Source organism: Athene noctua, chromosome 14, assembly GCF_965140245.1.
Source record: "Athene noctua chromosome 14, bAthNoc1.hap1.1, whole genome shotgun sequence".
Taxonomy (NCBI): Eukaryota; Metazoa; Chordata; class Aves; order Strigiformes; family Strigidae; genus Athene; species Athene noctua.
The window spans coordinates 10,469,168-10,479,492 of NC_134050.1; the positions used below are offsets into that span (position 1 = coordinate 10,469,168).

The window sequence follows — 10,325 nt, forward strand, 5'->3', positions numbered from 1 at the left end:
GCGACACGCGGAAGGGCCCCGCGCTCCCCCGAGGCGTCCCCGCCCGCCATGGCCCCCCGCCGCTGAGCCTCCCCGGGCACGGCCCGTCCCGGGGAGGGAGGGAGGGAGGCGGGTGGAAGGGGGGACCGCCCCCGGTTCCGGTTCCGGGTCCCGGTTCCGGTTCCGGTTCCGGGTCCGTCCGGGTCCGGTCCGGCGGCGGTGGGGCGGTGGGGCCGGCGGGGCCGGCGGCGCGGTGCAAGATGGCGGACCTGGAGGCGGTGCTGGCGGACGTGAGCTACCTGATGGCCATGGAGAAGAGCCGCGCCGCGCCCGCCGCCCGCGCCAGCAAGAGGATCCTCCTGCCCGAGCCCAGGTGAGGCCCCGTGCCCGTCCGTCCGTCCGCCCCGGCCCTGCCCCGCTGCCCCTTGTCCCGGCGCAGCGCGGGCCCGGTTCCCCGGCCGCGGCCCGGCCCCGTCTCCCAGGGCCAGGCAGGACCACCGCGGCCCCGGCAGCGGGCACAGCCCTCCCGCTCAGCCCGGCACGGCAACACACACACACACCCCCGCTCCCCCGCCGCGGGCAGGCACGGCTGTGTGTGCACAGCCACCTCCTGTGCGCGCACACACACACACACACACACACACACTACGCCCTGTACGCGTGTGTCCACAGGTGTGCACGGGCACCCGGCCCACACACACACCCGCCTGGGTGTGCACACACAGACACACACGCTGCCCAGCCTACAGTCGCACCCTGTGTACACCCACACGCCAGCCCGGTGCACACCTCCTCTGCCAGGCACACCCACATCCACTCCCGTGCCCTCCTGCAGCCGCGCACTTGTGTATGTACACACACACACACACACACACACACGTGGCCAGAGAAGGGCAACGGAGCTGGTGCAGGGTCTGGAGCACAGGTCTGCTGGGGAGCGGCTGGGGGAACTGGGGGGGTTTAGTCTGGAGAAGAGGAGGCTGAGGGGAGACCTCCTGGCCCTCTACAGCTCCCTGACAGGAGGGTGCAGAGAGGGGGGATGAGTCTCTTGAACCAAGGAACAAGCGCCAGGACAAGAGGGAATGGCCTCAAGCTGCCCAGGGCAGGGTCAGGCTGGCTCTGAGGAAGGATTTCTGTGCAGAAGGGGCTGTTGGGCGTTGGAATGGGCTGCCCAGGGCAGGGGGGAGTCCCCATCCCTGGAGGGGTTGAAGAGTCGGGTTGACCCAGCGCTGAGGGATCTGGTGGAGTTGGGAACGGTCAGGGTGAGGTTCATGGTGGGACTGGAGGAGCTTCAAGGGCTTTTCCAGCCCAGATGATTCTGGGATTCCATGTGCAGAGTGCAGGGGGGTGGCTGCATGCACACACCTGTGTACACCCCGTGTATATCTCACATGTGCAAGTGTTCAGCTGGCACACACAGGACCTGTGGCCTCTCTGCACACACACACAGACACACACTAACTTGTGTTGCTCCCCGCTGCCCCCGCGCCTGTGTCGCTCTCATGCACACACCCCCTTCTGCCCACACACCCAACTTCACAACTTCCCTTTGCACGCCCAGCCTGGCGCGCACACACAGCGCAGCGTGGCACGCAGCAGCATGCTGTGGGTGACCCACAGCCCCATGCAGCCCTGACGCAACACCCGCAGCCCAGCCTGGGTCCTGCGCTCCTGGCACACATGCACAGCCTTGCATGCATGGGCACACGCTGCCCCACTCCTCCCCAGGGAGCAGGAGGGGACTCAGGCATGTGGCCACAGTCTGCCCTCCTGTGCCTTGCCAGGCACCAGGGAGGATTTTCTGGGGGGTCCTCGTGGACCCCAGTGCCTGGCGCACCCTGTGCCTGACCCTTAGTGGCACCCAGCAACGTGTCACACTTTTGGGGGGTACGCAGACCAGGTGGGAGGAGGCACACAGCAACAGGGTTTGGGGTACCACAGGGACACAGGAGGAGCAGGAGAGAAGGGGCATGGGGGGCAGCTGGGGTGCCAGTTAGGGGGTCTGGGGGGAGGGCAGGTGGGGCGCTGAGCCCCTCCAACGTCTCCCCAGCATCCGCAGCGTCATGCAGAAGTACCTGGAGGACCGGGGAGAAGTGACGTTCGACAAGATCTTCGCGCAGAAGATCGGTGAGCTGGGGGCACCCACAAATACAGGGACACTCAGTGTGTCCCTGGGCAAGTGCGGGGGGGCCGTGGCACTGGACATTCCCTTCTGCCGCTGGCATGGCCTGGAGGGAGCAAGGGGGCTGTGGGGCTGAGCAGCAGTGCCAGGGTTGAGGGGGGCTGCGTGACACAACCCCCTGCGCCACATCCCCCCACCCCACGTCCCCCGCCCCGTCACTTCCCCCAGCGCCAGCGTTAACCAGCCGGGGCAGGAAGCGCCTCTCACTTCCTCCCGCCGCCTCTGGCGGTTTCCGGGCACGTCCGCCTCACGGCGGCCTGCTCCCTCTGCGGTGCCCGCCTCTGTCCCTGCCCCGTTGCTCCCCCACTGCACTGCTGCCCCACGGTGCCCTCCAGCGCTGCGCTGCTCCTCCCTGTGCCAGCTGCTGTCCTCGCCTCACTGCGTCACCTTGCCAAACCCTGGTCGGTCCCCAACTTGGCACTTCCCCTTCCCCTCGCCTGGCATGGGGGTGGCTGTGGGGACAGGTGACACCCCAGTGGCCTTTGGCTTGGGCTGTGGGACTGGCATCTCTCACACCATGGCTCTGTCCCTGCCAGGGTACCTGCTCTTCCGAGACTTCGCCTTTAACCAGGCAGAGGAGGCCAAACCCTTGATGGAGTTTTACGAGGAGGTGAGATGGGGGCATCCATCTGGACAGATCCCCATGGTCGTGAGGAGTGTTGGTGGTGGGATTTGTTACCTACAGGACCCCCAGACGTGGTACCAAGAGCATGCAGAGTACCCCAGGGTTCCCAGGGGGTTGGGAGGTGGTGCCCTGGGTATCCAGGGGAGGTGATAACCGTCCAGTGCTCATGGGACGTGGTACCCAGAGGGGCTGGAGCTGTGGTTCCCAATGTACCAAGTCTTGGGGGCTGCTTATCCCTGGGCTGTGCCCCTGTGCCACGGGAGCTGTGCCCTTGGCAGATCAAGAAGTACGAGAAGCTGGATTCAGAGGAGGAACGAACTGCCCGGAGCCGCCACATCTTTGACCATTACATCATGAAGGAGCTGCTGGCCTGCTCCCACGTGAGTGCTGCACTGTGTGGGCGCTGTGCTGGCACTACAGCGGGGTGACGTAGCAGGGTGGTGTCCCCAAAACGGGTGGGAGCGGTGTACCCACTGTCCCGAGCCACTGACATCTTCAGAGGGAGCTCCAAAACCACTGTGGACTATTCTTGGGAGCCACAGCCCTACAGATGGGGGTTCCTCCGTGGGTTCCCCAACTTGCACAGCCCTTCCTGGCCCCTGGGGGGGTTGCCTTTCCCTCTTCTGCCCAGGGTGACATGGTCCCATCTTGCCTCACAGCCCTTCTCTAAGAGTGCCACAGAGCATGTCCAGAGCCGCCTGAGCAAGAAGCAGGTGCCCCCAGACCTCTTCCAGGTGGGCATCACCCGGGACAGAGAGGGGGTCCCTGCCACCTCTGGTACTCGGAGGGTTAATCCTTACAGTGGGGGGCTGGGGACTGGTGGTGACAAGGGGCCTCAAAGGTTGGGGGGGGGGGGGGTGTCCCCATCAGGTTGGGAGTGAGGGGGATTGCTGGTGGTGCCCATGGGGTGGTAGTCAGGAGACTGAGGCCTAACGGGGAGGGTCCTCAGAGGGTGGTGATTGAGACCCTGGACCTAGAGGTGACCCAGGGTGACAACAGAGTCCCCAGGGGTGGTGACGTTGGAGTCCCCAGAGACTCAGGTGACCCTGGTTGGCAGAAGCATCCCCAGGGGCCTGGCAGTGTCAGGGTGGCAGTGGGATATGGGAAATCCCAGGGATGGAGGAGACCTCATGTCACGATGGGACCTGAGGGGTTCAGGTGACCTGGGTGGCACTGGAGACCCAGTGCTGAGCCCTGTGTGTCCCCCCCAGCCTTACATTGAGGAGATCTGCCAGAACCTGCGTGGGGGAATCTTCCAGAAATTCATCGAGAGGTGAGACGGAGGAAAGTCCCACACGGATCAGGGTGTCCCATCCCAGCAGGGACCAGGGTCTCCCCGCCCAGAGAGGGGCCAGGGGCCCCTCCTAGATAGGAGCTCCAGGAGTGTCTGTCCCCAGAGCAGGGACTTGGGGGACTCTTCTCATCCTCAGCTCTGACCCGGGGTCTCTGTTCCCAGCCGGGGGTCCCCGGGGGTGCTGCCTGTCTCCAGACAAATCCAAGGGGTCCTTCTGCCATGAGGTGCATCTTGGGCGGGGCTTTCCAGGGTCTCCACTCTTCCCCTCTCTGTGCTTCATTGCAGTGACAAGTTCACACGGTTCTGCCAGTGGAAGAACGTGGAGCTGAACATCCATGTGAGCAGGGACCCCTGCGCCTTGGGGCACCCCAGGCACCTCTGGGCACTTCCAGGGAGGGGGACGTGGGTGCAGTGACAAGGGCTGCTGCCCCGGGGCTCCTTAGGGCCGGTGTGGGTACCCTTGGACAAGCACCCTCAGTCAAACACCCCTCAGGGGCACCCTTACACACCCCCCAGGCTTTCACTCACTCACACGTGGCTCTTCCACGCTCACGGGGACGTGAGGAGCAGCCTCCGTGTTCCTCACCCGGGGAAACTGAGGCAGGGTGTGGGATCCCACACCCAAACCACGGACACACTCTTGGTGCAGGGTGGGTGCTGCGGGGCTCAGGTATCCAGACTCACCCCCACCTCCTTCTCACCCCCTCCAGCTTACCATGAATGACTTCAGCGTTCACCGAATCATCGGCCGTGGCGGTTTTGGGGAGGTCTATGGCTGCCGGAAAGCAGATACAGGCAAAATGTAATGGGGGATGCTCTCTTGTGGTGGGGAGGGGGAGGCTACAGAGGGATTTGCCTGCGATGGGGGAGGGTGTCACTGGGGCTGTGGTGGTGGTCCCGAGGGCCTCTGCAGCGGTGTTGCCGCAACAACAGATGTTAGGGGGGTTGCGGAAGTATCGCCATGGCTACAGGTCTCTGGAGGATACAGGGACGTCACGGCCCGTGGGTGGTAGCTGGATGGCGGTGATGTGACAGTGGGTGCTGGCGGGCAGGGCTGTGGCGACGTAGCAGTGGCACGGGAGGGACGTGGTACTGTGGCTGTGGGCAGAGCCCAGCTGCATTGCCCCCCCCCGCGGGGACTCTTTGTCCCCAGGTACGCCATGAAGTGCTTGGACAAGAAACGCATCAAGATGAAGCAGGGTGAGACCTTGGCCCTCAACGAGCGCATCATGCTGTCCCTCGTCAGCACCGGGGTGAGAGGACACAGGCACCGGGCGGGGCTGGCACCCCGCTTACGGGCCAGGGGAGGGGGACAGCGAGGGAGGGTGTCCCTGGGCCATTGCTGGCACCGTGTGACCACCTCTTCTGCCAGGACTGCCCGTTCATCGTCTGCATGTCGTACGCCTTCCACACCCCCGACAAGCTCAGCTTCATCCTCGACCTCATGAACGGTGAGAGGCCCCAGGGCTGATCCCTGGCCGCTGGGCCACTGCTAGCCCAAGCCACAGGCTCAAAATTCCCCCCCAGCCAGCCTGCACTGTCCCTGGGACACAGAGGGCGGTGCCAGGGTGACACCCGGTCCCCGTCGTCGCAGGGGGGGACCTGCACTATCACCTGTCCCAGCACGGCGTCTTCTCGGAGGTGGAGATGAGGTTCTACGCGGCCGAGATCATCCTGGGCCTGGAGCACATGCACAGCCGCTTCGTGGTGTACCGCGACCTCAAGGTGACCGACCCCATGGGCACCCTCGCACCCTGCAGGTGTTTGGAGACCTTGTTGGCATCCTGGGACTTGTAGAAAACCCCCTCTGCCCCTGCCATGACCCCGTGGGCACCCACAGGTGTCACAGACCCTGCAGGAGCCCTCAAACCCTGTGGGCACTCCCCAAACCCAGAGAGCGCCCTCAGGTCCTGTGGGCACCCCTAAAACTCCATGGGACCCCATGGGCATCCTGAGACCTCGACGGGGGGGGGCACTCTCAGACTCCACCAGTGCTTCTCGGTCCCACGGTTGCCTCAATCCTGTGAACACCCCCAAATCCCATGGGCAGTGCTTGGGTTCAGGGGTGACATGGTGTCTCGGCAGCCGGCAAACATCCTTCTGGACGAATTTGGCCACGTCCGCATCTCAGACTTGGGCCTGGCTTGTGATTTCTCCAAAAAGAAACCCCACGCCAGTGTGTGAGTGTGTGCCTGCACCCCTGCCTGCCCTGCCCGCCTGCCTGGCATGGCCCCTCACCCTCCTCTGTGCCCTCTCCCCCCAGGGGCACCCATGGGTACATGGCTCCAGAGGTGCTGCAGAAGGGAGTGGCGTATGACAGCAGCGCCGACTGGTTCTCGCTGGGCTGCATGCTCTTCAAACTGCTCCGGGGGTGAGCGTGTGGGCACGGATGGGTGCTGGTGGGCACTGGCAAGCACGGGTGGGCAGCTCTCAGGTCCCCTCTCCCCTCATGCCCGCAGGCACAGCCCCTTCCGGCAGCACAAGACTAAGGACAAGCACGAGATCGACCGTATGACCCTCACAATGGTGAGTTTGGGGCACCCCGGCCTTCACCCCGTGTGCCCTGAGGGGGGTAGAAGCAGGCGTGGGCAGGGTGGGAGCACCCCTGTGCTGCTGTGCACCAGGCGGGGGGGCCTGGAGGGCACAGGAAGGGGGTGTGGGGGTCAGGAACAGCCTCTCCCTGAAGGTGAGCAGTGCCTGGTGTGTGCCCTACGTGTGTGTGTACACTCGTGTGCAGAACAACACGCACATGGGCGTGTTCACACACACACACGGGTGTGTTTACAGTGTCTGCGTGTTTTCACGGCTGTGGGTACACACATGGATGCGCTCGTGTCTCTGCGCATGCGTGTGTGCTCACCCCGGGACTGTTCCCTCTCCCGCAGGCCGTCGAGCTGCCGGATTCCTTCTCCCCCGAGCTACGTTCCCTGCTCGAGGGGCTGCTGCAGCGAGACGTCAACCGCCGCCTGGGCTGCATGGGGCGCGGGTGAGTCCCGGCGGGCGGCCGCGGTCGCCGCTGCTCTACCCGGCGCCAGCTTTGCTGCCCGGGGAGCCTGCAGCGCTCACCCCACCTCGCTCCCCAGGGCTCAGGAGGTGAAGGAGGAGCCCTTCTTCAAGGGGCTGGACTGGCAGATGGTTTTCCTGCAGAAGGTGAGAGGGAAGCGACGCATGGGCAAGGCTGCAGGGGGACCCCCGGGCAGCCGCCCCGCGCCAACCCCCCCTCTCCTGCCTGCAGTACCCGCCGCCGCTCATCCCTCCCCGCGGCGAGGTGAACGCGGCCGACGCCTTCGACATCGGCTCCTTCGACGAGGAGGACACGAAGGGGATCAAGGTAACGGAGGAAGGGGCTGAGCGCGGCGGGGGCGCGGGCAGCAGCGGGCAGCCCCCCCTTCACCCCCTCAAACCCGTGACCTGGTGCTGCCCACCAGCTGCTGGAGAGTGACCAGGAACTCTACCGCAACTTCCCGCTCACCATCTCGGAGCGGTGGCAGCAAGAAGTGACAGAAACCGTCTTCGAAGCCGTCAACGCCGACACCGACAAGCTGGAGGCTCGCAAGAAAGCCAAAAACAAGCAGCTGGGCCACGAGGAGGGTGAGTGGGGGCTGCATTACCCCTCCTCCATCCCCCCCACCCCACCCCTCTCCCCGCCTCACAACCCCCTGGGCTGACCCTGCCTCTCCGCGGCGCGGCGGGCGCAGAGTACGCCATGGGCAAGGACTGCATCATGCACGGCTACATGGCCAAGCTGGGCAACCCCTTCCTGACGCAGTGGCAACGCCGTTATTTCTACCTCTTCCCCAACCGCCTCGAGTGGCGCGGGGAGGGCGAGTCGCCGGTAAGGTGGTGGTGGAGGGATTGGGGCGGGGGGGCCGCAGGGACAGTGCGGTGCTCAAGGGGTACAAGAAGGGAATCTGGGGGGGCCTGGGATGAGGCCGCCGGGCTGAGCCTGTCCCCCCAGCAGTCCCTGCTCACCATGGAGGAGATCGACTCGGTGGAGGAGACACAGGTGAAGGAGCGCAAGTGCATCCTGCTGCGCATCCGCGGCGGCAAGCAGTTCGTGCTGCAGTGCGATGTGAGTGCTGCCCCGGCGCGGGGGGGGCAGGGGCCAAGTCCTGCCTGGCGCTCGCTAGCCCTGTCCTGCCCTTCACTGGCCATCTTCCCTGGGTGCTGGTTGCTTCTGCTGGGCACTCACCAAACCTTGTTGGCCACCACTAGGCCTCTATATTTAACCCACCAAGCCAGCACGGGACACAAATACTGAAAGCTTGGGGTCACCCCAGGGCCCTGACACCCCAGGGGAGTCCCCCGACCACCCTGTGCCCTGTCCAGGGAGCCCCCAACCACCCTGTACTGTACTTCAGCACCCTGGGGAGCCCCTCGACCACCCCCTACCCTGCCCTGTCACCCCGGGGAGCCCCTGACCACCCTCTTCCCTGCCTGGGGAGCCACTGACCACCCCCTACCCTGCCCTGTCCCCCCAGGGAGCCCCCAACCACCCTGTACCCTGCCCAGAGAGCCCCTCAACAACCCCATACCCAGCCCTGGCACCCCAGGGAGCTTCCAATCACCCTGTACCCCACCTGAGCACCCCGGGGAGCCCTCCAATCACCCTGTACCCCTTTGTGGGTGCCCCGGGGAGCCCCATCCTAAGCCCTGCCCTGCCCTGCCCAGAGCGACCCCGAGCTGGCGCAGTGGCGGAAGGAGCTGCGGGACGCCCAGCGCCAGGCGCAGCAGCTGCTGCAGCGGGTCCCGCGGATGCAGAACAAGCCCCGCTCGCCCGTGGTGGAGCTCAGCAAAGTGCCGTTCGTCCAGCGCTCCGCCAACGGCCTCTGACCCCCCCTTCTCCTCCTTTACCCTCCTCCCCGCGCCTCTAATTTATTGGGTTGGGTTCCCGCGTGCCCCCCCGCACCCCACCCCTGCTCCTTTCTGTCACCCCCACACCAGGTGTTGGAGGACACCCGGTGTCACCCGCCGGGCGCGGGGCTGGCGCTGGGGGGGGACGCGGTGCGGCTCAGCACCTCTCCCCAGCCTGTGTGTGTTTCCCACCCCAAAATCCTCTACAAACTCTCCGGCTAAGATGAAGGCAGCCCCCGCGCCCCCCCAGTCCTCTCCTTGCCCCCCCTCACCCCGCCCCCAGCTTCGCCACCGCTGTGTGTGCCAAAATGGGGCAAGTGGGTGCCCAGCTTGGCGGCCGGGCAGGGAACTGGCCAACTCGTCTCACCTGTAGCCTTTGTGTCCCCCCCTGCTTCTCTTTCCATGAGCCGGTGTGCCCCCCCTCACCCCCCCGGCTCTGCCGTGCCCCTCCTGTGGGTGCCAACTCCTCGGTGTGTGCGTGTGTGACTGTGGGTGAGTGTGTGTGTCTGTGTGTGTCCCCGGGGGGGGCCCCCCCCTGTAAATACTGTGCCATGGGTCCCCTCCGCCTGCCCCCCCCCCCCCAGCTCTGCCCCTGCCATCCCCAGTTTGGGTGTCATGGGGAGGAGAGGGGGGGGCTGGGAGGAGGCAGCAGCTGGGGGACACCCCACATCCCCCCCCCAAATCACCCCCATGGTGGGTGTCCCCCAGCCCCCCCCAGGCAGCATCTGTAAATATTGGTCTCGGGTCGGGCTGCTCAGGGGGCACTGGGGGGGCACCGGGCAGGGCCGGGGCTGCTGGTGAATGAGATTTTAATGAGCAGAGACGTGAGAATGGAGGAAAAAGAGAAAAAAAAAAAAAACAACAAAACATTTAAAAAAAAAGTTTTTATAATAAAAATCTGGAAAAACACCGTCTGGCTTCACCTCATTGTGAGGGGTGACAGGGGTGTCCCCCACCCCCTCAGGCTACCCCAGAGTTGTGGGGTGTGTCTCGTCCCCCCCTGCCCTTTGGGGGCGTACTGGGGTGCAGGGGGGCTCTGGGGGGGAACGGGGGGGTCGGGTCCCCCCTGCCGCTGCGCTGTCCCCTTGGTGCGGGGTCGTACAGGCAGCACCTTTCCTGCTGCACCGCCCCCCCCACACCCCCCTCCTGCCCGCGGGGTGAGGCGCTGGCGGGGCGCTGATTCCCGGAGCCGCGGGGCGGGGGGATTCTCCGGTGTCTGATATGAGGGCTGTGCCTCGAAATCAACAACTGCCCCCCCCAACACACACACACACACACACACACACACACACACACACACGCCGGGGGCGGGACGGGACCGGCCGCCTGGTGGTTCCCGGGGCACGAAAGGGGGGAGTCGCGGAGATACCGCGGAGGGGGGGTGCGGGCGC

The 10,325-nt window shown here is 65.5% G+C and overlaps 1 protein-coding gene across 3 annotated transcripts; it reads left to right on the plus strand.

Moving 5' to 3' along the window:
* On the plus strand, positions 1-9,823 carry GRK2 (G protein-coupled receptor kinase 2). Of its 3 annotated transcripts, none has more exons than XM_074918558.1 (21): positions 1-352; positions 2,030-2,106; positions 2,698-2,771; positions 3,065-3,166; positions 3,446-3,520; positions 3,998-4,059; positions 4,366-4,417; positions 4,791-4,882; positions 5,234-5,333; positions 5,453-5,531; positions 5,675-5,805; positions 6,166-6,260; positions 6,344-6,451; positions 6,540-6,606; positions 6,966-7,066; positions 7,164-7,230; positions 7,316-7,411; positions 7,509-7,671; positions 7,779-7,915; positions 8,042-8,152; positions 8,752-9,823. In XM_074918558.1, exons 1-21 carry the CDS (start codon positions 240-242, stop codon positions 8,911-8,913), a joined length of 2,064 nt encoding a protein of 687 aa, XP_074774659.1. In that variant the 5' UTR covers positions 1-239; the 3' UTR covers positions 8,914-9,823. The 3 variants fall into 3 exon arrangements, with proteins under 3 accessions (XP_074774659.1, XP_074774658.1, XP_074774660.1); XM_074918557.1 differs by having other exon boundaries at positions 3-352; positions 8,039-8,152; positions 8,752-9,822; XM_074918559.1 differs by lacking the exon at positions 2,030-2,106 and having other exon boundaries at positions 243-352; positions 8,039-8,152; positions 8,752-9,821.
* Positions 9,824-10,325: the final 502 nt, after the last annotated feature.

Excerpts from the sequence above, each read along its gene's own strand:
- GRK2 (XM_074918557.1), top strand. The coding sequence starts at position 240 with ATGGCGGACCTGGAGGCGGTGCTGGCGGACGTGAGCTACCTGATGGCC. Across the intron at positions 2,772-3,064 it reads TGATGGAGTTTTACGAGGAG|ATCAAGAAGTACGAGAAGCT; the intron begins GTGAGATGGGGG and ends TGCCCTTGGCAG. Across the intron at positions 7,231-7,315 it reads AGATGGTTTTCCTGCAGAAG|TACCCGCCGCCGCTCATCCC; the intron begins GTGAGAGGGAAG and ends TCCTGCCTGCAG.